Raw genomic sequence first — 25645 nt, forward strand, 5'->3', positions numbered from 1 at the left:
TAATTATTTTATGCTGTTCTATTGCAGAGACCTCTCCTGCAGGAAACACACGTGTGAATAGCAGTAATGAAATGGATTCTGCTGTCATTGGAGGTAAGGAACTCTTTAAAGCTCGGTGCCCAAGAAATTTGTCAAAATCAAAATCAAAGTAAGTTTATTGTCCAAGTCTGTGTAAACTGCATTACACTACACTACCTTAAGATTCATTTTCTTTCAGGCATTTACAGGACAATAGACTTTATGAAAACTAAACTTAAGACAGACTGTCAAACAACCAAAAATACTGCAATTGTGTAAATAAAATGAAATAAAAATAAATAATACTGAGAACATGGGTTGTCGATTCATTGAAAGTGAGCCAATAGGTTGTGAAATCACTTCAGAGTTGAGATGAGTGTAGTTATCTATGCTGGTTCAGGAGCTTGTTGATTGTAAGATGATTGTACTTTAATAATTGTTCCTGAGCCTGGTGGTATGGGACCTAAGGCTCCTGTACCCTCTGGTATTAGCTAGAACAGAGCATGGCCTGGATGGTGAGGGTCCTCAAGGATGGAGCTGTTTTCTTGTAGTGGTTTCTCCTCGTAAGTGTGCTCAGTGGTGGGGAGGCTGTGCTGGTGATGGACTATGCTGTGTCAACCACCTTCTGTAGAGTTTTTTGTTCTTGGGTATAAGTGTTTCCATACCAGGCTGTGTTGCAACCAGTTTAGTTATAACAAAATATTCCATTGATGTGTGTGGTACTATAGTATTCTACAATGGACTTCAAACTACATTGATTGTATTCTGGGACTGAATAATAGATTACAAGAAAAATTTTAGATTGGCTTTGAGCAGGGACTGGGTGAAGTAAAGACATTTGAGCTGAATCATCACAAATATATGAATTGTATTCCAAGTGGGAGTCTGAACTACATAGAGATGTAGAAAATAGAAACAGGCCCTTTGGCCCATCTTCTCTGAGCCATCCAAATTGTCTTCCTAAGCTAGCCGCATTTGCTTCTAAATCTTTCTCAAAGATATACCTGCCCAACTGTTCTTTAAAAGTTGTTACAGTATCTCTCCTCTGGCATTCATTAATTAAGGTATCAGTCTTTGTATTTTTTTTAAAAAAGGCTGAGTCATAGAGTTAGAGAATATCACAGCACAGAAACAGGCCCTTCAGTCTATCTAGTCCATGCCATCTTATTATTCTGTCTAGTCCCATCAGCCTGCATCTGGACTGTAGACCTTGACACCTCTCCCATCCAAATACCTATCCAGATTTCTCTGAAATTTTGAAACTATTATTCACCATTCTGCTGACAGCTCATTCTACCCTTGCACTACCCTCTGAGTGAATAAATTCCCCCTCATGTTCCCCCTAAATATTTTACCTTTCACCCTTAACCCATGGCCTCTAGTTCTAGTCTTACACAGCCTCAGTGGAAAGAGCCTATCCATACCCCTCATAATTTTGTATTCCTCTATCTCATCTCCCCTCATTTTCCAATGTTCTGGAGGAGAAGAGCCTGGCCTATTCAATCTTTCCCTATAAATCAGGTTCTCAAGTCCAGGCACCATCCTTGTAAATTTTCTGAGCACTCTTTCAATCTATTGATATCTTTCCTAAAGGTAGGGGACCATAAATGCACAATTGCCCCCATGTTCCTCTTAAATCATTCCCCTCTCACCTTAAATCTATGTCCTCAAGTTTTTAACAACTGAAAGCATGGAGGGGAGAGTCATGATTCTCAATTCTTGTCTAGCTTCTGCTTGAGCATCTGACCTTGTGATGGCCATGGTTTAACTCTCAACAATACATTTCAGTTCATTCCTGAAGTTCAGAGCCAATTTGAACTGGACACCTTTGAACTAGTAGAGAGCCTTTGTCCATTGTGACCTAAAGCTATGAAAAGGAAAATGAATGAATAACTCCAGATGCAGATGGACCAAAACAAAAGAGATCTATTATGAGGTATCTTTAGATATATCATAATTTTAGATACAGTTGAAGTCAGAAGTTTACATACACCTTAGCCAAATACATTTATCTCAGTTTTCCACAATTCCTGACATTTAATCCTAGAAAACATTCCCTGTTTTAGGTCAGTTAGGATCACTACTTTAAGAATGTGAAGTGTCAGAATAATAGTAGAGAGAATGATTTATTTCAGCTTTTATTCCCTACATCACATTCCAGGTGGGTTATAAGTTTACATACACTTTGTTAGTATTTGGTAGCATTGCCTTTAAATTGTTTTACTTGGGTCAAACATTTTGGGTAGCCTTCCACAAGCACAGTAAGTTGCTGGAATTTTGTTCCATTCCTCCAGACAGAACTGGTGTAACTGAATCAGGTTTGTAGGCCTGCTTGCTCGCACACGCTTTTTCAGTTATGCCCACAAATTTTCTATCGGATTGCGGTCAGGGCTTTGTGATGGCCACTCCAATACCTTGATTTTGTTGTCCTTAAGCAATTTTGCCACAACTTTGGAGGTATGCTTGGGTCATTGTCCATTTGGAAGACCCATTTGCGACCGAGCTTTAACTTCCTGGCTGATGTCTTGAGATGTTGCTTCAATATATCCACATAATTTTCCTTCCTCATGATGCCATCTATTTTGTGAAGTGCACCAGTCCCTCCTGCAGCAAAGCACCCCCACAACATAATGCTGCCACCCCCATGCTTCACGGTTGGGATGGTGTTCTTCAGCTTGTGAGCCTCACCCTTTTCCCTCCAAACATAATAATGGTCATTATGGCCAAACTGTTCAATTTTTGTTTCATCAGAGCAGAAGACATTTCTCCAAAAAGTAAGATCTTTGTCCCCATGTGCACTTGCAAACTGTAGTCTGGCTTTTTTATGGCGGTTTTGGAGCAGTGGCTTCTTCCTTGCTGAGCAGCCTTTCAGGTTATGTCGATACAGGACTCGTTTTACTGTGGATATAGATACTTGTCTACCTGTTTCCTCCAGCATCTTCAAAAGGTCCTTTGCTGTTGTTCTGGGATTGATTTGCACTTTTTGTGCAAAAGTATGCTCATCTCTAGGAGACAGAATGCGTCTCCTTCCTGAGCGGTACAACGGCTGCGTGGTCCCGTGGTGTTTATACTTGCGTACTATTGTTTGTACAGATGAACGTGGTACCTTCAGGTGTTTGGAAATTGCTCCCAAAGTTGAACCAGACTTGAGGAGGTCCACAATTGATATAGTCGAGTAAAAGTGAAATAAAGACAAAGTACACTGCAAATGCTGGGGTTAAAGCAACACTTTCAGCAAGCTGGAGGAACTCAGCAGGTCGGGCAGCATCCGTGGAAATGAACAGTCAACATTTTGGGCCGAGACCCTTCACCAGGACTGAAGAGGGAGGGGGCAGGGGCTCTATAAAGAAGGTGGGGGAGAGTGGGAAGGATAAGGCTAGTAGGTGCCAGGTGAAAAACCAGTAAGAGGAAAGATTGAGGGGTGGGGGAGGGGAATCAGGGAGGGGATAGGAAGGAAAGGTGAAGAGGGAATGTAAGGGGAAAGCACTGTGGGTAATAGAAGAAGACAGAATCATGAGAGAGGTGATAGGCAGCTGGAGGAAGAGCAGAGTGAAACTGGGATGGGGGGAGGGAATTACCAGAAGTTGGAGATGTCAATGTTCAGAAGTGAAATAATCTGTTTGTAAACAATTGCTGGAAAAATTACTCGTGTCAGGCACAAAGTAGATGTCCTCAATGTCTTGCCAAAACTATAGTTTGCTAATATGAAATCTGTGGAGTGGTTAACAGTGAGTTTTAATGACTTCAACCTAAGTGTCTGTAAACTTCAACTATATATCGTTCCTTTTCCAGAAATAAAAGGTTAATGTATGAATCATGTTTGATGCCCTAAGCTTGTAATTGCTGGAGTTTAGAAGAATGAAGCGGGGTCTCACTGAAACTATCGGATTTTGAAAGGCCTAGAGTGGATATTTATGAGGATGTTTTCTGTAGTGGGTGAGTCTGGGATTAGACGGCACAGCTTCAGAATAGAGGGACACCCATTCTAAACAGCGATGAGAAGGAATTTATTTAGCCGGGGGTGTTGGGGCGGGGAGTGCATGAATCTGTGGAATTCATTGCCACGGTGATTGTGAAGGCCAAGCAATTGAGTATTCTCACAGCAAAGGTTCGTAGGTTCTTGATTAGTAAAGCGTCAAATGTTACAGAGAGAAGGCAGGAGAATGTGGATAAGAGGGATAATAAAGTTTGATGTCAAAAGCATATATAGGATGTAAATGCCATTAAAATTAGCTTTATGTAGCAGCAGCAGCATTGCAAACATAAGTTACTATAAACTTAAATTAATATAAATTATACATAAATGGCACAACACGATATAACAACTTTGCAAGTTGAGAGAGTGAAAGAAGAATCTACACTCAGTGGCCACTTTATTAGGCACACCAGTACACCTTGCTAATGTAAATATCTGACTAACCAATCATGTGGCAGCAACTCAATGCATTGAAGTTTGCAAACATGATCAAGAGGTTCAGCTGTCATTCAGACCAAACATCACAATGGGGAAGAAATGTGATCCAAGTGACCTTGACGGTGGAATGATTGGCTAGACAGAGTGTGAGTATTTCAGTAACTTCTAATCTCTTGGGATTTTCATGTACAATAGTCTCTAGGGTTTCAGAGAATGGCGAGAAAAACAAAACAAAACAAAAAATCCAGTGAGTGTCAGTTCTGTGGGCAAAAGGGCCTTGTTAATGCCAGAGATTAGAATAGAATGGCCAGACTAGTTTAAGCTGACAGGAAAGCAACAGTAACTCAGATAACCATGTATTACAACAGTGGTGTGCAGAAGAGCATCTCTGAATGCAAAACTCATCGAATGTTGAAGTGGATGGACTATGGCAATGAATGATTACAAGTGTACTATTAGGTGCAGGAGGTATCTAACAAAGTGGTCAGAGTTTATGTTGTGGTGTTAGCACATGGCAGCGGGAAGGAGTCGGTTGTTGAATTTTGAACTGTGTGGCTTTGGGTTCTTGTACTTCCTGTTGATGACAGCAGCGAGTGGTAAGCATGGTCCAGACGATGGGTGTACCTGATGATGAATGTTGCCTTCGTGAGGCATCATCTCCTGTAGATGTCCTCAGTGGTAAGGAGACCTGATCCCATGATGGAAGTGACTGCGTCCACCACTCTCTTTAGACCCTTGTGTGTTGCAGGATTGGAATTTTGGGCTTATAAATAGTCAGGTAGTGCAGAATATATCCTTCAGCCCACTACGTAGATTCCAATCTATCTGTAGTCATTCCATTTGTCAACAAGTGGTACATGGCACTCTCTGCCTTGGCCATGTACGTTCTTGACTAATTGTCACGAGAATACCTGCCTTTTCCTTCTCCACTAATAATGTATTCCAGCTTCCAGCCTCTCTTTCTGTGGAAAAGTGTTCTTCAGATCCAATCTAAATCTCTTATTCCTCCTCTAAACTTATGTTTTTTTTATTTTGGAGAGCTCTGCTATGGAGATTAATTTCTCCTTGTATATATTCCTCATAATTTTATGTACATACTATCAGGACCCTGTTCATCGTCCTTCACGCTAAAGATCGCAAACCCAGGATTCAGGGTTCAGGATGGTTTATTGTCATTCATCAGTGCACATGTGTAAAGAAGAACCAAGTGATTGTTGCTCCTGATCCAATGCAGCAGATAAAAAAAACACAATAGCCATAAAGAGCACAATAAAAACATAGTAAATATAAATACATAAGATTAGCCATGATCTTACTGAATAAGATGACCTATTCAGCCTCTCCACAATGTTCACATGTTCTAGTTGAGTTAAAGTTAAGCGGCTGGCACATGTTACCAGTGAGTTCCAATTAAGTGATTTTGGCTTTGTAAATAAATCATAAACCAAAGTAAGAACTGAGAACCGAATTGCAGTCTTGTTTGAACGACCAGTTGGATCCTCTGTGCATGACTCAACAGCTGAAAACTTCTGGCTTTTATTTTTTTCTACAGCAGGTAAAGAGACTGTGGTTCAAAGATTGGATGCAATGTGGTGTGGGCAGATTGATGATTAGTCCTACAAAGTTTTGACACATTCCACCTGAACTTCACAGGGACAGAATCAGAACCAGAAGTAGGTTTATTATCACTGGCATACAGCGCTGTGTAAAAGGCTTAGGCACCCTAACTATATAAATGTGCCAGAGAATTTTGCACAGTATTGTATATGTGAAATGTGTTGTTTTGCAGCAGTAGTAGAGTGTAATACATGAGAAGTACTATAATTTACAATAAAATATACAATAGACAGATGGATGGAATAGATAGAAAGTGCACAAAAATAGCAAAATGGTGTTTATGGCTTCATGGAACATGCAAAAATCTGATGTTGGAGGGGAAGAAGCTGTTCCTAAAATGTTGTGTGTGTCTTCAGGCAGGTGTACTCGCTCAATGATGGCAACAATGAGAAGATGGCATATCCCGGATGGTGGGGGTCTTCATGATGCTGTTTTGCAGATGTCCTCAGTGGAAGGAGCGAGGTGACCATGGTGGAGCTGGCTGAGTTTACAACTTAGGAGCTTGCATAAGGGAAATTGTGTTAAATCTGTAATGAAGCATATGTGGAGTATATTTGTGTACTGTTCTTCTAAGGCAGTCACTCTGCATCTGGGTGTTTTATTTCCACTTCAGTTTTGTGTGTTCTGAGGTGGCAAGGTCAATGTTGGACCTGCAAACTCTTTCACAGGACATGCTTAGCAGAGTGGATGGGTGGATCATTTGTAAGTTAGTGTCCATCATTCACCACTACTGCTAGACCTTGAGGTGCTGCACACACCTGGTTCCCAATACCGTCCCAAGTACTTATTCTGCACAAGGAGAGATAATGCTCATGGGCCGGATATTCTCAGGATTGGTGAGAATGTTGTATTTTTTTCATGGAAACCTGGTATCATTTCCTCTGCCTCTTCCATGGAAGAACCCAAAATCAATTGGCTAATTTGGGAATTTTTTTTCTCTCTCAAAAGGGTGAAAGCTGAGGAAAGCTGTGATGGGGGATTATAGGTTTTATAGGATTATCAGAGGCATAGATAGAGTGTCTTGTTCCCAAGGTTGAAATGTCTAAAACCAGAGGTCATGCATTTAAGATAAGAGGGGTAAGTTCAAAGGAGATGCGTGGGGCACGTTGATTTGTAGACAGTGGAGAGTGCCTGGAATGCATGCCAGAGCTGGTGGTGGAGACAAATGTGAAGGGGCATTTAACAGGCTCTTAGATAGGAACAGGAATGTTCAGGAAATGGAAGGATGTGGACATTCTGTAGTGGAGGGATTAGTTTCATGTGTGTTTGATGACTAACTTCATTGGTTTGGCACACCATCCCATTAGTTTGGCAGAGCCTGTTCTTGTGTTGTACTGCTCTATGTTCTATAGTTTAGCATGTAAATGACATAGCCTGCTGGCTGAGTAATTAAGGCAGCCTTACGGGAGATGATAGACTGTGAGAGGATGGATGGATAGGTTGTTTATTTATCCTTTCAGTATGCTTGGAGTGTTTTGCAGCGATAACATTTATGGTAGTTTTCCAATATGGTTATTGTATCTGTGAGTTCCGCATGCGTGAATTCAACCAACCCCGAATTGAGAAAACCCGGAAGTGCTCTTCCAGCATTTGTTGTTCGAGCATGTACAGATTTTTTTTCTTGTCTTTATTCCCTAAACAGTTCAGTATAACAACTAGTTTACATAGTATTTACATTGTATTAGGTATTATAAGTAATCTAGAGATGATTTAAGCTAACTTGTCTTGGTATATAGTATATATTTTAACTTTCTATGCAGATAAAACTCTTAAGAACGTATGTTTCAGCGCTGGGCTCGGGAAGGTCCAGCGACAGACCACTTCCAAGCGCTGTCCATCTGTGCCTGGTTGATGTGGAAGATCAAAAACCCAAAACCCAGTAATTAAACCACTGCTTTGCTTAGTAATAACTGTAGCTTTCATTGGGGCAGAGCCTTTCTCACTTTATCCTTTAAAATTGTTCCGATCGTTGACCGAATGTAGCCTAACGCTTTTTCAATGACCGATGGTGTTTCACCTGTTTCCGATCACTTTATTATTTCCACTTTATTTTCAATCATGATCGTGATTATTTTCGTGAACAGAAACATTGCGGATTCAGAGCTTGACCGCCGGGTCCTAATGTCCACCGCATTGAGACAGGTTAAATAAGGTCTGGGGTTCCGCTGGGTTCTAAGGTCCACCGCATTGAGACAGGTTAAATAAGGTCTGGGGTTCCGCCGGGTCCTAATGTCCACCGCATTGAGACAGGTTAAATAAGGTCTGGGGTTCCGCTGGGTTCTAAGGTCCACCGCATTGAGACAGGTTAAATAAGGTCTGGGGTTCCGCTGGGTTCTAAGGTCCACCGCATTGAGACAGGTTAAATAAGGTCTGGGGTTCCGCTGGGTTCTAAGGTCCACCGCATTGAGACAGGTTAAATAAGGTCTGGGGTTCCGCTGGGTTCTAAGGTCCACCGCATTGAGACAGGTTAAATAAGGTCTGGGGTTCCGCTGGGTTCTAAGGTCCACCGCATTGAGACAGGTTAAATAAGGTCTGGGGTTCCGCTGGGTTCTAAGGTCCACCACATTGAGACAGGTTAAATAAGGTCTGGGGTTCCGCTGGGTTCTAAGGTCCACCACATTGAGACAGGTTGAATAAGGGACTTGAGCATCCGTGTTTTTTGCTATCCGCGAGGGGTCCCGGAACCAATCCCCCGCAGAAAAGGAGGGCCAACTGTATTTATTTATTTGTTGAGATACAGCTTGAAATAGACCCATCCAATGCTTTGAAATGAGCTGCCCAGCAACTCCCAATGTAATCTTAGCCCAATCACTGAATGATCTACAACGACCAGTTAGCCTCCTGGCGGGTACATCTTTGGACTGTGGAAGAAAACCAGACAACCTGGAGAAAATCGGCACATTTCAGGACATACAAACTCCTTACAGATGACATCAAAATTAAACTCTGAAGTCCAACACCCCAAGCTGTAATAGTGTCGCGTTAACCACTACCCTACCAAGGATGTCCATGTTGAGTATCTGCTGTAAGTAGTTCATGCCGCTGAAGTGTATAATGCAAGTTTCAAATACATTTATTATCAAAGTATTTATAAATTATACAGTTTGAAATTTGCTTGCTCCAAGTAACCACAAAGCAAGAAATCCAAAAGGACCCAGTTAAATAAAAAAAATAAAAGACCAGCACTCAAATGTGAGAGAAAGAAAAAATATATAACTCGTGCAAACAATTGAAGCGAACGACAGCATTCTGAACCAAAACCGAGACCTAAGATCTGAACCCTGGAGCTGCATGGAGTAGGCCCAAAGCCTCGTTTATTAATTCATCATATTAGCGGGCATGGAACGCAATAGCCGGGGCAGTCCTCATATCCTCAGCACCAAGGCAATGACCATCGAAGAGAATGAGGGAAATTGACTCTCATCCCAACTGACACACTGTCTTCTCAGTCTATTTGGACCAGCTTTTAAATTAACCCAATGATAGAACAGCAAAAGGCTCTACACCCTGGAGAGAGGAGTGAACATCATGGAGAGTGAATGATATTGGTTCTTACCTCTAATCTGGGCCGGTGTTCAAATTGTCTAAACAGCACATTGTACCTCACACTAGGACCGAGGCAATGCTGCTACAAAGCAACTCTCTCCAGACCCTGATTTTGTCACCCAGCTGGAAGCTGCTGTCAAGCTCTTCAAATCAGAGTGATCCAACCTTGCACCCAGGCCAGTTGTATGAACAGTGGAAGTTCTCTGCCTGAGTCCTGGCTTCATTTACCGCCCAGAACGATCCAACCTCGTATCCCGGCTTGTTCCAGCATCAGAACTGAATCTCTTCTGCCTGGGCCCTGGCTTCTTTTGGCACCCGGAGAGTTCCAGCCTCGCTCCTAGGCTTGCTGTATGAGCATCAGAATGCCTTCTGCATCGATTCATCCCCCGAACTTGCCTTGCCATCAATCGCTCTGTCACTGCTTGCGGTAATAATTTAAGACAATTTACCTCGGAAAAAGTATTTTTAGTGATGTTTATAATCGGATTTCTTAACCTTTTGACTACCAGAAAGCTGTCGCACATGTTCGGTAGTGCCATCTTAGCCATGAGTATAGGAGGGGTTTCTGCTGCCCAGTAGACCAAGTTTTGTCTACTGGGGCAGACTTGTGGTCTTCAAATGTCTTTTCCCTCAACAGTTCTGCAGGTCATTTTATAAAAGGCTATTGAGGCATTGAAGAGGGAACAAGAAACAAATGTTGAGGATCCTTTCCTGAACATTTGCAGGAAATGTTCAGGAAAGGATCCCTTTTCTATTGGGAAAAGAGAACAGAGTAACTAATAAAGGATTTTTAAACATTGAAGGGCTTTGAAAGAATGGATACAAAGAAAATGTTGCCATATGTCAGGATTAACATACGATATCAGATAATCACCAAGAAATCTAATCGGGAATTGAGAAGAAACCTCATCATTCAAAGAGGACATGAAACCTGCTATCACTGCGAATGGCTGAAGCAAACAAAATTGCAGAATTTAATGTGATTCTGGAGTGACACTTGAGGGAGAAGGCAATAGAGCATAGAATGGTACAGCACAAGAACAGGCCCAAGATGTCGTGTCAAACAAATTAAGCTAGTAATTAAATGCCTACTGAACTAATCTCTTCCGTCTACAAAATGTCCATTTCTCTCCAGTCTGTGCACATCCATGTACCTTTCAAACAGCTTTTTAAATGATTTTTATCATATTTGCCTGCACCACCACCCCAGGAGCACATTCCAGACACGCACCACTCTCTGCGTGAAAAAACAAAAACTGCCCTGCACATCTGTTTTTGTACTTGCACTCCCTCGTCTGAAATGCACGCCCTCTCTAGTAGATATTTTGACCCAGGGAGAGGGACACCAGGGTGCCTATGACTTTTGCTGTCTTCACACAACAGCTCTCTTCTGGAATTGTGGACTAACTGGTAGTTTTAACTGAGGAAGTGGATGGCAGCAGTGATAGGGGACTCCATAGTTAGGGGATCAGACAGGCGATTCTGTGGATGCAGGAAAGAAGCACGGATGGTAGTTTGCCTCCCAGGTGCCAGGGTCTGGGATGTTTCTGATCTTGTCCATGATATCCTGAAGAGGGAAGGAGAACAGCCAGAGGTTGTGGTACATATTGGTACCAACAACATAGGCAGGAAAATGGAAGAGGTCCTGAAAGCAGACTACAGGGAGTTAGGAAGGAAGTTGAGAAGCAAGACCACAAAGGTAGTCATCTTAGGATTACTGCCTGTGCCACGTGACAGTGAGTCTAGGAATAGAATGAGGTGGAGGATAAATGTGTGGCTGAGGAATTGAAGCAGGGGTCGGGGATTCAGAATTCTTGATCATTGGGACCCCTTTTGGGGCAGGAATGACCTGTATAATAAGGATGGGTGCACTTGAATCTCAGGGGCAGCAGTATCCTGGTGGGAAGGTTTGCTAAGGCTATTGGGGAGAGTTTAAACTAGAATTGTTGGGGGGGTGGGGGGGTGGGAACCGAACTGAAGAGACGGAGGAAGAGGCAGTTGGCTCACAAATAGAAAAAGCTTGGAGATAGTGCAAGAGGGAGGATAGGCAAGTGATAGAGAAGGGATGCACTCAGACCAGTGGTATGAGATGTGTCTATTTTAATGCAAGAAGTATGAATAAAGTGGATGAGCTTAGAGCGTGGGTCAGTACTTGGAGCTATGATGTTGTGGCCGTTACAGAGACTAAGATGGCTCGGGGGCAGGAATGGTTACTTTGAGTGCCAGGCTTTAGATGTTTCAGAAAGGACAGGGAGGGAGGCAAAAGAGGTGGGGGTGTGGCACTGTTGATCAGAGATAGTGTCACAGCTGCAGAAAAGGAGGAAGACATGGAGGGATTGTCTACAGAGTCCCTGTGGGTGGAAATTAGGAAGAGGAAGTGGTCAATAACTCTACTGGGTGCTTTTGATAGACCACCCAATAGTAACAGGGACATCGAGGAGCAGATGGGGAATTTCAGACCTGGTGTTACTTTAATTTAATTTTCTATTTTAAGTTTGATACACAATTTTCGATTAGGGCACATGGATAACAGAGCCGCTAACTACCATCGCCAGATACTACTACAATACAGAGATCGCCCAAAAACAAACCTCCACAAAGATCTGCTGGTTGAATTACGCGACGTCGGCTTGCTGAGGGGAACGGGCCTACAATCCTCGGACTTGCTTGATGTTGGGAGCCGGAGATAGAGACCTCGAAAGTGATGTGCGAGGAAGCAGAAGCAAGGCAAACAGGCAGTGGTCCGTGCCAAGCTAAAAGCAAACCCTAGCCGGCCGGCTCTCCCGTCCATTCTGCTCTGCAATGTCCGCTCCCTGGACAATAAAATGGACTACATCCAACTCCAACGTAATACTCGGCGGGAGTACAGAGTTTGCTCTGCGTATGTCTTCACAGAGACATGGCTCACTGATGGGATTTCGGACGCTGCCATCCAGCTAGACGGGCTAGCCTTATTTCGTGCGGACAGAGATGCAGCTGTCTCTGGTAAGACTCGAGGTGGTGGCTTGTGTGTCTACGTCAACATGGAATGGTGTAAGAACTCTGTACTGGTTTCTAGACACTGCTCATCGTTAGTGGAGTTTGTGGCTGTTAGATGCAGACCATTTTATTTGCCACAGGAATTCACCTCTGTTCTTATATTCGGTGTCTACATTCCCCCCAGCGCCAATGCTAAGAAGGCGCTCTGTGAACTGTACGGGGCTATTAGCGAACTGCAGAACGCACATCCTGATGGTCTGTTTATTGTCGCCGGTGATTTTAACCAAGCGAACCTTAAGTCAGTGCTCCCCAAATTCCATCAGTACGTGGACTTTGCAACGAGGGGGGAGAACATGTTGGACCTGGTTTACACAAACATCCCCGACGCGTACCGGGCAGAGCCCCGCCCCCACCTCGGTTACTCAGACCACATCTCTGTTATGCCAATTCCAGCATACAGACCGCTCACCAGGCGCTCCAGACCAGTTCAGAAGCAGGTGAAAACATGGCCAGCGGGAGCCATCTCTGCACTTCAACACTGCTTTGAGCACACTGACTGGCACATGTTCAGGGAGGCTGCAATCGATGGCGACTCTACCAGCTTAGAGGAGTACACGGCATCAGTGACCAGCTACATCAGCAAGTGCATTGATGATGTTACTCTGTCCAAGACCATCACTATACGTGCCAACCAGAAGCCATGGATGACCGCAGGGGTGCGTGCGCTGCTGAGGACCTGCGACTCTGCCTTCAGAGCAGGCGACAAGGCAGCTCTAACAACAGCAAGGGCCAAACTGCCCCGAGCCATCAGAGGGGCAAAGCGTGCACATGCCCAGCGAATCCAGGACAGTGGCAATGCACGGCACATGTGGAAGGGCATCCAGGACATCACTAAATACAGGACAACATCACCTGACTGTGCGGGTGATGCCTCCCTCCCAAATGCGCTGAGTAACTTCTACGCCCAGTTTGAGGCAGAAAATGACGGGGGTGGCGAGGAAGTCCACCCTTCCTGCGAATGACCAGGTGCTGTGTCTCTCTGTGGCCGACATGAGAAGAACCCTGTCTGTTCAGGGTCAACCCATGCAAGGCTGCTGGACCAGACAACATCCCTGGTAGAGTGCTCAGAGGATGTGCAGACCAGCTAGCAGATGTTCTCACTGACATCTTCAGCATCTCCCTGAGCAGCGCCACCATTCCAACGTGCTTCAAAGCCGCCACCATTGTCCCCGTGCCGAAGAAGCCTTTAGTGTCCTGCCTAAATGACTACCATCCATCATCTTACATCCATCATCACGAAGTGTTTCAAGAGGCTCGTCATGAGGCATATCAGGATCCTGCTGCCCCCCTCACTGGACCCCCTGCAGTTTGCGTACTGTCCCAACCGCTCAACAGACGACACCATTGCCACCACCCTCCACCTGGCCCTAACCCACCTGGACAAAAAAGACACATACGTTCAGATGCTGTTCATAGACTTTAGTTCAGCATTCAACACAATCATCCCTCAGAAACTGATTGGAAGCTGAGCCTATTGGGCCTGAACACCTCCCTCTGCAACTGGATCCTAGACTTTCTGACTGGGAGATCTCAGTCAGTCCGGACTGGGAGCAGCATCTCCAACACCATCACACTGAGCACGGGGGCTCCCCAGGGTTGCGTGCGCAGTCCACTGCTGTTCACTCTGCTGACCCACGACTGTGCTGCAACACACAGCTCGAACCATATCATCAAGTTCGCCGATGACACCACCGTGGTGGGTCTCATCAGGAAGAACGACGAGTCAGCTTACAGAGAGGAGGTGCAGCGGCTAACGGACTGGTGCAGAGCCAACAACCTGTCTCTTAATATGTACAAAACAAAAGAGATGGTTGTTGACTTCAGGAGGGCACGGAGCGACCACTCCCTGCTGAACATCGATGGCTCCTCGGTAGAGATCGTAAAGAGCACCAAATTTCTTGGTGTTCACCTATCGGAGAATCTCACCTGGTCCCTCAACACCAGCTCCAGAGCAAAGAATGCCCAGCAGCGTCTCTACTTTTTGTGAAGGCTGAGGAAAGTCCATCTCCCACCCCACATCCTCATCACATTCTACAGGGGTTGTATTGAGAGCGTCCTGAGCAACTCTATCACTGCCTGGTTCGGAAATTGTACCATCTCGGATCGCAAGACCCTGCAGTGGATAGTGAGGTCAGCTGAGAAGATCATCGGGGTCTCTCTTCCTGCCATCACAAACATTTACACTACACGCTGCATTCACAAAGGAAACAGCATTATGAAGGACCCCATGCACCCGTCATACAATCTCTTCTCCCTCCTGCCGTCTGGGAAAAGGCTCCAAAGCATTCGGGCTCTTACGACCAGACTATATAACAGTTTCTTCCCCCAAGCTATCAGACTCCTCAATACCCGAAGCCTGGACTGACACCTTGCCCTACTGCCCTGTTTATTATTTATTGTAATGCCGGTACAGTTTTTGTGCACTTTATGCAGTCCAGTGTAGGTCTGTAGTCTTGTATAGCTTTCTCTATTTTTTTTTATTACGTAGTTCAGTCTAGTTTTTGTACTGTGTCATGTAACACCATGGTCCTGAAAAATGTCATCTCATTTTTTTTTTATTGGTTTTTTAATGCATTTTCTACAACACTACAGATAAGAAAAAACCCCAAACCAAAATAAAAAAAATTAATACAGTGCAAAAATAAACATACAATAATAATATAATACAAAAAAGATAATTGAGAAAGCACCCAAATTGAAGTCATGTAAAGTTAGTATCCTCCCCAAGCCCCACAGCAAAAAAACTCCAGACCAACCACAACACAATATAGAGAATATAAATCAGGACATTCAAACCCCCAAAACTGTAAATACACTTGAAAACAGAAGATAATAATGCCTGCTACCAAAAAAAAAGAGCTGAAAGTAAGGGACTGAAAAAAATAACCTTAATTAAGAGGAAGGTTATGAAAGTACTCAATAAAAGGTCCCCAGACCTTATGAAACTTTATATCCGAATTAAGAATTGAATAATGAATTTTTTCAAGGTCTAAACAAGACATAATATCATTAAGCCATTGAGCATGCGTGGGCGGGGCAACATCTCTCCATCTAAGGAGGATTAAACGTCTAGCCAGGAGAGAAGCAAAAGATAATATTCGACACTTAGTCGAACTCAAACGTATATCTGTCTCACCCAAAAAACCAAACAGAGCAGTTAAAGGGTTAGGTTCTAAGTGGTGATTCAGAATACAGGATAAAGTTATAAAAACATCTTTCCAAAATTTCTCTAAGCCAGGACAGGACCAATACATATGAATAAGAGAAGCCTCGCCCCTTTTGCATTTATCACAAAGAGGACTAATATTAGGGTAAAATCGAGATAATTTAAATTTAGACATATGGGCTCTATGAACAATTTTAAACTGTAAAAGGCAATGGCAAGCACAAAGAGAGGTTGAATTAACCGATTTGAGAATCGAGTCCCAAATCTCATCAGATAAAGAGATATTTAAATCATGCTCCCAAGCCATTCTAATTTTATCCACAGGGGCACGCCGTAAGAATGCTAATTTATCACGAATAAATGATATTAAACCTTTACCCAGTGGATTAATAGAAAGAAATAAATCCATAACATTTTTCTTGGGCATTTCAGGGATAAAGTGTCTAATTTGGAGATATCTAAAAAAATGGGCATTAGGCAGATTGAACTTAGCAGAGAGCTGTTGAAAAGATGCAAAGCGATTATCGATAAAGAGATCTTCAAAATGTCTAATGCCCTTCCTATACCAATCATAGAATGTTGAATTATACATAGTAGGTAAAAAAAGGTGATTATGTAAGATAGGACTAGAAAGGGAAAAACCATAAAAATCATAACATTTCCTAAACTGAGCCCATATTCGCAAAGTGTGTCTAACAAGAGGATTAACAATTAGTCTAGACAAACTAGTAGGGAGTACAGAGCCAAGAAGTGCAGAAATAGAAAAATCTTTAATGGAACTCAACTCCATTGCCACCCAATTAGGGCACTCAGGTTGGCTATGAAAAAAAGACCTAAAGGTAGTACAACATATGTTAGCTGCCCAATAATATAAACGAAAGTTAGGTAAGGCCATGCCACCCTCTTTTTTAGATTTTTGAAGATAAACTTTATTAATTCTAGAACGCTTATTCTTCCACAGATATGACAAAATAATAGAGTCTAAGGAATCAAAGGTTTTAGGAATAAAAATTGGGATTGATTGAAATAAATATAAAAATTTAGGGAGAACATACATTTTAACAACATTAATACGACCTACCAAGGACATAGATAGAGGTGACCATTGTGACAGAGTTGTCTCATTTTTACTATGCACTGTACCAGCAGTTATGGTCGAAATGACAATAAAAGTTGACGACTTGAAATATGAGGCAGGAACTTGAAAGCATAAATTAGGAACAGATGTTCTCAGGGAAATGTACAGATGAAATGTGGCAAATGTTCTGGGGATATTTGCATGGAGTTCTGCATAGGTACATTCCAATGAGACAGGGAAGGGATGGTAGGACACAGCAACCATGGTGCACAAAGGCTGGTGTAAATCTAGTCAGGAAGGGAAGAAGAGCATATGAAATGTTCAAAAAACTAGGTAATGATAGAGGTCCAGAAGATTATAAGGCTAGCAGGAAGGAGCTTAAAAATAAAATTAGGAGGGCCAGAAGGGGCCATGAGAAGGCCTTGGCAGACAAGATTAAGGAAAACCCCAAGGCATTCTGCAAGTATGTGAAGAGTAAGAGGACAAAATGTGAGAGAATATGACCAATAAAATGTAACAGTGGAAAAGTGTGTATGGAACTGGAGGAGATAGCAGAGGTACTTAATGTGTATTTTGCTTCAGTATTCACTACGGAAAAGGATCTTGGCAATTGTAGGGATGACTTACAGCGGTCTGAAAAGCTTGAGCATGTAGATGTTAAGAAAGAGGATGTGCTAGAGCATTTGGAAAGCATCAAGTTGGATAAGTCACTGGAACTGGACGAGAAGTACCCCAGGCTACGGTGAGAGGCGAGGGAGGAGAAGGCTGAGTCTCTGGCGATGATCTTTGCATCATCAATGGGGATGAGAGAGGTTCCGGAGGATTGAAGGGTTGCGGATATTGTTCCATTAATCAAGAAAGGGAGTAGAGATAGCCCAGGAAAATATGGACCAGTGAGTCTTACTTCAGTGGTTGGTAAGTTGATGGAGAAGATCTTGAGAGGCAGGATTTATGAACATTTGGAGAGGCATAATACATTAGGAATAGTCAGCATGACTTTGTGAAAGGCAGGTCGTGCCTCACGAGCCGGATTGAATTTTTTGAGGATGTGACTAAACATATTGATGAAGGTAGAGCAGTAGGTGTAGTGTATATGGATTTCAGCAAGGCATTTGACAAGGTACCCCATGCAAGGCTTATTGAGAAAGTAAGGAGGCATGGGATCCAAGAGGACGTTGCTTTGTAGATCCAGAACTGGCTTGCCCACAGAAGACAAAGAGTGGTTACAGACGGGTCATATACTGCATGGAGGTCGGTCACCAGTGGAGTGCCTCAGGGATCTGTTCTGGGACCCCTACTCTTTGTGATTTTTATAAATGACCTGGATGAGGAAGTGGAGGGATGGGTTAGTAAATTTGCTGATGACAAAAAGGTTGGAGGTGTTGTGGATAGTGTGGAGGGATAGGTTAGTAAACTTGCTGATGAAACAAAGGTTGGAGGTGTTTTGGATAGTGTGGAGGGCTGTCAGAGATTACAACGGGACATTGATAGGATGCAAAACTGGGCTGAGAAGTGGCAGATGGAGTTCAACCCAGGTAAGTGTGAGGTGGTTCATTTTGGTAGGTCAAATATGATGGCAGAATATAGAATTACTGGTAAGACTCTTAGCAGTGTAGAGGATGAGGGGGATCTTGAGGTCCGAGTCCATAGGACACTCAAAGCTGCTGCACAAGTTGACTCTGTGGTTTAGAAAGCTTACAGTGCATTGGCCTTCATCAGTCATGGGATTGAGTTTAGGAGCTGAGAGGTAATGTTGCAGCTATGTAGGACCCTGATCAGACCCCACTTGGAGTACTGTGCTCAGTTCTGGTCGCCTCACTACAGGAAGGATGTAGAAACAATAGAAAGGGTGCAGAGGAGATTTACAAGGATGTTGCCTGGCTTGGTGAGCATGCCTTATGAGAATGGGTTGAGCGAACTCGGCCTTTTTCCCTTAGAGCGACAGAGGATGAGAGGTGACCTGATAGAGGTGTATAAGATAATGAGAGGTATTGATCGTGTGGATAGTTAAAGGCTTTTTCTCAGGGCTGAAATGGCTAGCATGAGAGTGCACAGTTTTAAGGTGCTTGGAAGCAGGTACAGAGGAGATGTCAGGGGTAAGTTTTTTTTACGCAGTGAGTGGTGAGTGCATGGAATGGGCTGATAGCAATGGTGGTGGAGGCGGATAGGATGGAGTGTTTTAAGAGACTCCTGGATAGGTACATGGAGCTCACAAAAATAGAGGGCTATGGGTAACCCTAGGTAATTTCTCTGGTAAGGGCATGTTCGGTACAGCTTTGTCGGCCGAAAGGCCTGTATTGTGCTGTAGGTTTTCTGTGTTTCTAAACACAGGAGGAGGCTGAAATGGAACGTAAATGCTCCTGGCATGGACTAGATGAGTTGAGACGTTTGTTAGTTCCTTATTTCCCAAGTTTGTAAGTTCATTCCTTATTTCCTATTTAGCTCTAGAGAGAATAGTGGGTGTTTCTACAGAGCCAGTGTTGTGCTCTGAGTGTCAGATGTAGGATTTCCAGGAGACTCCAGCCTCAGCAATGGCCACAATTGCACCAGCTGCATCAAGATGCAGCTCCTTAGAGACCGTGTTAGGGAACTGGAACTGCAGCTCGATGACCTTCGGCTTGTTAGGAGAAGTGAAGCAATGATAGACAGGAGTTACAGGGAGGCAGTCACCCCAAGGCTGTGGGAGACAGATAAATGGGTGACTGTCGGGAGAGGAAAGAGAGAACTTCAGATAGTGGAGATCACCCCAGTAGCCGCCCCCCTCAACAATAAGTAATGTCCGGCACGATGAACTACTTGGGAGAAGAAACAGTGGCCGTGCCTCTGGCACTGAGTTTGGCCCTGTAGCTCAGAGGGTAGGGAATTGAAGAGGATGCCACCAATAACAGGGGACTCTGTAGTCAGGGGAACAGGCGATTTTGTGGACACGATAATGAAACGTAGATTGTAGCTGCCTCCTAGGTGTCAGGGTCCACGATGTTTCTGAACGTGTTCATAATATCCACAAAAAAGAATACAGAGGGTTAGGAAGGAAGCTGAGAAGCAGGTCCTCAAGTGTAGTAATCTCGGGCATGGCACGCAACAGTGAGGACAAGAAGAGAATGAGGTGGCTGAAGAATTGGAGTAGGAGGCAGGGATTCAGATTTCTGAATCATTGGAATCTCTTGTGGGACAGGTGTGATCTGTACGAAAGGGACGGGTTGCCCTTGAATCCAAGGGGGACAAATATTCTTGCGGGCAGGTTTACTAGAGCTGTAGGGAGTGGAGTAAACTAATATGGCAGGGTGATGGGAACCAGTATGATACAGCTGAGGATGAGCCAGTAGGTTAACGAGTAGATTATGGATATAATATGAATGTAACGAAAGACAAGCCAATGATTAGATACAAATGCAGACCAAAGAGTTAAATTGTACCACAGAAGCAAAATTTAAAAGGGTGAAGAATGCAGGACTGAAGGTGCTGCATTTAGATGCACAGAGCATTCTGAATAAGGTAGACAAGCTCAAGGCACAATTACAGATGTTATGGGCATCACTGAGTCATGGCTGAAAGAAGGCCATAGTTGGGAGTTTAACATCAAAGGATAAACTTTGTATCAAAAGGACAGGCAGGAAGGCATAGGCGGTGGTATGACTCTGTTGATAAGAGGTTTAGAAAGAGGTGACAAAATGTTGTATCTTTGTGGGTGGAATTAAGAAACTACAGGGGTAAAAACAACATGATGGGTATTATATATAAGCCTCCAAATTGTAGCCAAGATGTGGGGTTGAGATTCCAAAGGGTGCTGGAAAAAGCATGTAATAAGGGTAGTGACACAATTGTAATGGGGGACTTCAATATGCGAAGGCAATGGGAAAATCAGGTTGGTGTCGGTTTGCAAGAGAGAGAATTTGTTGCATGCCTAAGAGATGGCTTTTTAGAGCAGTTTGTGCTGAGCCTACTCGGAGAAAGGCTATCTTAGATTGGTGTTGTGTAGTAACCTCAATCTTATCCTAGGAAGCTTAATGTAAAGGCACTCTTAGGAGACAGTGACCATAATATGATTGAATTCATACTGTAATTTGAGAGGGAAAAGCATAAGTCACATGTATCAGTATTGCAATGGAGTAAAGGGAATTACAGAGGCATGAGAGAGAAGCTTGCCCAGGTGGATTGGAGGAGGATGCTGGCAGGGATGATGGCAGAGTAGATATGGCTGAAGTTTCTGGCAATAGTTCACTAGGTGCAGGATAGATATGTCCCACTGATTAAGTTATTCTCAAATAGCAGGGTTAGGCAACCGTGGCTGACAAGGGAAGTTAAGGATTGCATAAAAGCCAAGGAAAGGGTATATAAGGTAGCAGAAGTGAGTGGGAACATGGCTGATTGGGAAGCTTTAAAAATCCAACAAAAGGCAACTAAAAAAGCTTAAAGAAGGGAAAAGATTAAATATGAGGGCAAACTAGCCAACAATATAAAGCAGGATACCAAAAGATTTTTCATTTATTGAAAGAGTAAAAGGAAGGTGAGAGTTGATATTGCACTACTGGAAATGATGTTGATGCGGTAGTAATGGGGGACAAAGAAATGGCAGATGAACTTAATAGGCACTTTGTATCAGTCTTCATTGTGGAAGACCCTAGCAGTGTGCCAGAGGTCTGTGAGTGTCAGGAAGCACGGAGTAAGTGTCATTGCTATTACAAAGTAAAAAGTGCTAGGGAAACTGAAAAGTCTTAAGGTGTATAAGTCACCTGAGCCAAATGGACTACATCCCAGAGTCCTGAGAGAGGTTGTTGCAGAGATAATGGATGCATTGGTCATGATCTTTAAAGAATCACTTGATTCTGGCATGGCCCTGGAGGACTGGAAGATTGAAAATGTCACTCCACTCCTTACAAAGGGAGGAAGGTAAAAGAAAGGAAATTATAGGCCAGTTAGCCTAACCTTAGCGGTTGGGAAAGTGTTGGAGTCTATTATTAAGAATGAGGTTTTGGGGTACTTGGAGACTAATGATTAAATAAGTCAAAGTCAGCATGGTTTCTGTCAAGGAAAATCTTATCTGACAAATCTGTTAGGGTCCTTCGAGGAACTAACAGGCAGGGTGGACAAAGGAGAGGCGGTGGATGTCATTTACTTGGGATTTTCAGAAGGCAGTTGATAAGGCGCCGCACTTGAGGCTGCTTAACAAGATGAAATCCTATGGCATTACAGGAAAGAGGAATGGCTGACAGCCAGGAGAAAGTGAATGGGAATAAAGGGGGCCTTTTCTGGTTGGCTGTCAATGACTAGTGGTGTTCCTTAGGTGGTCACTATTGGGACCGCTACTTTTCACATTGTTTGTCAATGATTTGGATAATGGAATTGATTGCTTTGTGGCAAAGTTTGCAGATGATATGAAGATGGATAGATGGATATATTGTGCTGAGGAAGCAATGTGATTGCAGCAGGATTTAGACAAATTGGAAAAATGGGCAAAAAAGTAGCAGATGGAATACAGTGTTGGGTAATATAATGATAATGCATTTTGGTAAAAGGAACAGTAGTGTGGACTGTTATCCAAATGGGAGAAGGTTCAAACATCAGAGGCGCAGAGGGACTTAGGAGTCCTCGCACAAGACTCCCAGAAAGTTAAATTACAGGTCAAGTCTGTGCCATTTATTTCAATTTGAATAGAATATAAAAGCAAGGAGATAATGCTGAGCCTTTATAAGACACTAGTCAGGCGGCACTTGGAGTATTGACAACAGTTTTGAGCCTCTTATCCCTGAAAGGATGTGTTGACATTGGAAAGAGTTCAGAGGAGGTTCATGAGGATGATTCCGGGAATGAAGTGAGTTAACATATGAGGAGTGTTTGGTAGTTTTTGGCCAGTACTCACTGGAATTTAGAAGAATGAGGGGAATCTTATCGAAACCTACCAAATATTGGAAGAACTAGATAGGCTGGATGTGGAGAGAATGTTTCCTAAGGTGGGGGTATCCAGAACTAGAGGGCACGGCCTTAAAATTGAGGGGTGACCTTTTAGAAGAGGTAAGGAGGAAGTTTTTAGCCAGAGAGTGCTCTGCTACAGACTATGGTAGAAGCCAAGTCCATGGGTATATTTAAGGTGGAAATTGATAGTTTCCTAATTGGTCGGGGCATTGAAGGACGTGGTGAGAAGGCAGGTATATGGGCTTGAGTGGGATCTGTGATCAGCCATGATGGAATGGTGGAGCAGACTCAATGGGCTGAATGGCCTAATTCTGCTCCTATGTCTTACGGTCTTACTGAATTTTTTGTCCTCTTTAAGTCGTATTGTTTAGATTTAGATAGTTTAATGGTTTTGCATATCAATGCATGCATTTTTGGAATTGGTTCTAACTCAATAGCCATTCCCTTGGACAGGAATCCCAGATTCCATAAATGTTCCAATCTCTGAGGTAGTCCATCAAATTGGCGAAACAGGAATTACCTCCTTGCAGTGCTTATTAAGGAAGCATCGAAGAATAAAGGAACCAATGACATTGGAACTCACTTAGCAATGATAGTTCAATGTATTTGATGTTCTCTCCAGGGTCTGATCGGAAGGACTTATGAGATAGTACAGTGCTCTGCCCTTTTAGCCAATGAGATGTAATTGGATTTCTTCTGTTATCATTAATATTACATTGCCAGTTTAAAATAAATGGGTCATCGTTTCAAGTCTGCTGATGATACTAACTTAGATGTTTTGAGAATGAAGGGAAAAGAAAAGGTGCTTCAGTGGTGTTGACAAGTCGAGTGTGTGAGTGGGAAGTGGAATAAAATCTGAGAAAAAAATCTGAAGTCACCTAACATAACTGAAAAGCAAGTTATGTGGTAAATGTTGTGAGATTGGATAGCATTGATGCTTAAGGGAATCTAGGTGTACTTGTATACTCTGTGTCACTGAAGGCCAACATACCATGAACTGGGCAGTCAGCAAGACTGTTTATATACTAAACCTGCAATTATGAGGATTTGATTACAGTACCAAGAAAGTCTTGCTGTAATTTTGCAGGGCTTTGTTGAGAGAACACCTGGAGTATTGTCTACAATTCTGATGACCTCACTGAAAGAAGGATATAGTTGATATTGCCAAAACTGAGCCACACGGAAGGTGTAACTGGGAAAATGATTTATTTATTTTATTCAGAGATACAGTGCAGAATAGGCCCTTCTGGTCCTTTAACCTGCATCACCCAGAAAACTCTAATTTAACCCTGTCTAATCACGGGACAATTTACGATGACCAATTAGCCTACCAACCAGTGTGTCTTAAGACTGTGGAAGGAAACTGGAGGACCCAGAGAAACCCTCGCATTCCATGGGGAAGACTTACAGAGACTCCTTACAAAGAACACTGGGATTGAACTTTGAATTCCGACACCCCCAGCCGCAATTGTGTCACACAGAAAACCTCCAGAAGAGAGAGTTTCCAGGAAAATCCCATTTTTATGATATAAGCACAAAGATCTCTTAACCACGAAGATTAAACAATTAACTACCTTATTATAATCACTGACTGAACTTTAATATTTTTAATACAGTCAGGTTAATTTACAGAATTATATCCTTACAATGATAGTACATCCCAGTTAGCAGAACATTCCGTACTAGTGTCTGTTCCAAAAGCCTCAAAGTACAAACTTCATGTAAGCAAAATACATCCATTTTGTTGGTGTTGAAGAGTGGCGTTATGAAAACTCAACTAGTCAGAAAGTTGAGTGAAAAAACAATTTTCTTTCCTGAACTGTGCATTAAGTGCAGGGATAAACCTTTATCAACATGCAGATAGCAGGAACATTTGTCTTCCACTACGTTCATTAGGTACAATAGGACTGAATCAGAATGTCACACACACTGTGATTGGATTCACCAACCCCAAAGTATAAATTAATAGTAAAATTGTGTACAGGTTTTATTTCCTGAAGACTGGTTCTCATTTGACCTCATCTATAATTACAGTATGCTTTCCATAGTTTCATAACCTCAGATTGATCCCTAAATCCTGCCATCAAGGGAGAACAGTGAAAATTTGCTCTAGGATTGGTGGATTTTCTGAATGGAGGAGAGATTAAATAGACTGGAATTATATTTCTCTGTAGTTAGAAGAATGAAAGGAGATCCCATCTAAACTTATAAAAGTCTTACAGACTACACTAACTTGATGCAAATAGGCTATTAGCATTGACTGATGAGAAATACAATTACAACATTTGGAAAAGGGTAAACCTACCTATTTCTCCATGAAGGATTGTTCTGGAGGTTGAGTTATGAGTTCCTTCAAAACACAGTTTGATAGATTTCTAAACACAAGAGATTCTGCAGAGGCTGAAAATCCAAGTAATACACACAAAATGTCAGAGGAACTCAGCAGGTCAGCCAGCATCTTTGGGGAGGAATAACAGTTAACATCTGAGGTTCTGGCAAGATGGCACCTGTGACCAATGGCCGCATCCTGCAGACAGTTCACAAAACTACTAGATTCTCCTCTTCATTTAAATATACTTCTGAACTGTGATCGATTGCAGCATGTAATTTCCATTTTAAGACTTTATTTTTGAGCCAGCTAAATGATCTAGCGTTTTTGCGATCTCCTGGGGTATTCAGTGAGGTTGAGAGTGGCTGCCCCTGCACGTTCCATTGATCTCTAATGGCAGAAAGCAAACCAGAGGTTGGCTCCATTGCTCAGCACCGATTAGAGCATCAAGAAAAATGAAAATTAAGGAGGAGTAGAGTGGAAAACGATTAGGTGTTCAATGCCATCTGCCTGTGTTTGACAGAT

General features: G+C 42.9%; 1 protein-coding gene across 2 annotated transcripts in view; it reads left to right on the forward strand.

The window, feature by feature from the left end:
- LOC140714312 (glycophorin-C-like) overlaps window positions 1-25645 on the forward strand; it is a 160772-nt gene that overhangs the window by 110947 nt on the left and 24180 nt on the right. For both annotated transcript variants that reach the window (XM_073025458.1, XM_073025449.1), the window contains exon 3: window positions 28-93. In XM_073025458.1, coding sequence (XP_072881559.1) covers window positions 28-93 — 66 coding nt within the window. The remainder of the gene's footprint in view (window positions 1-27; window positions 94-25645) is intronic.

The sequence above is a fragment of the Hemitrygon akajei genome, chromosome 2, assembly GCF_048418815.1.
Source record: "Hemitrygon akajei chromosome 2, sHemAka1.3, whole genome shotgun sequence".
NCBI classification, from domain to species: domain Eukaryota; kingdom Metazoa; phylum Chordata; class Chondrichthyes; order Myliobatiformes; family Dasyatidae; genus Hemitrygon; species Hemitrygon akajei.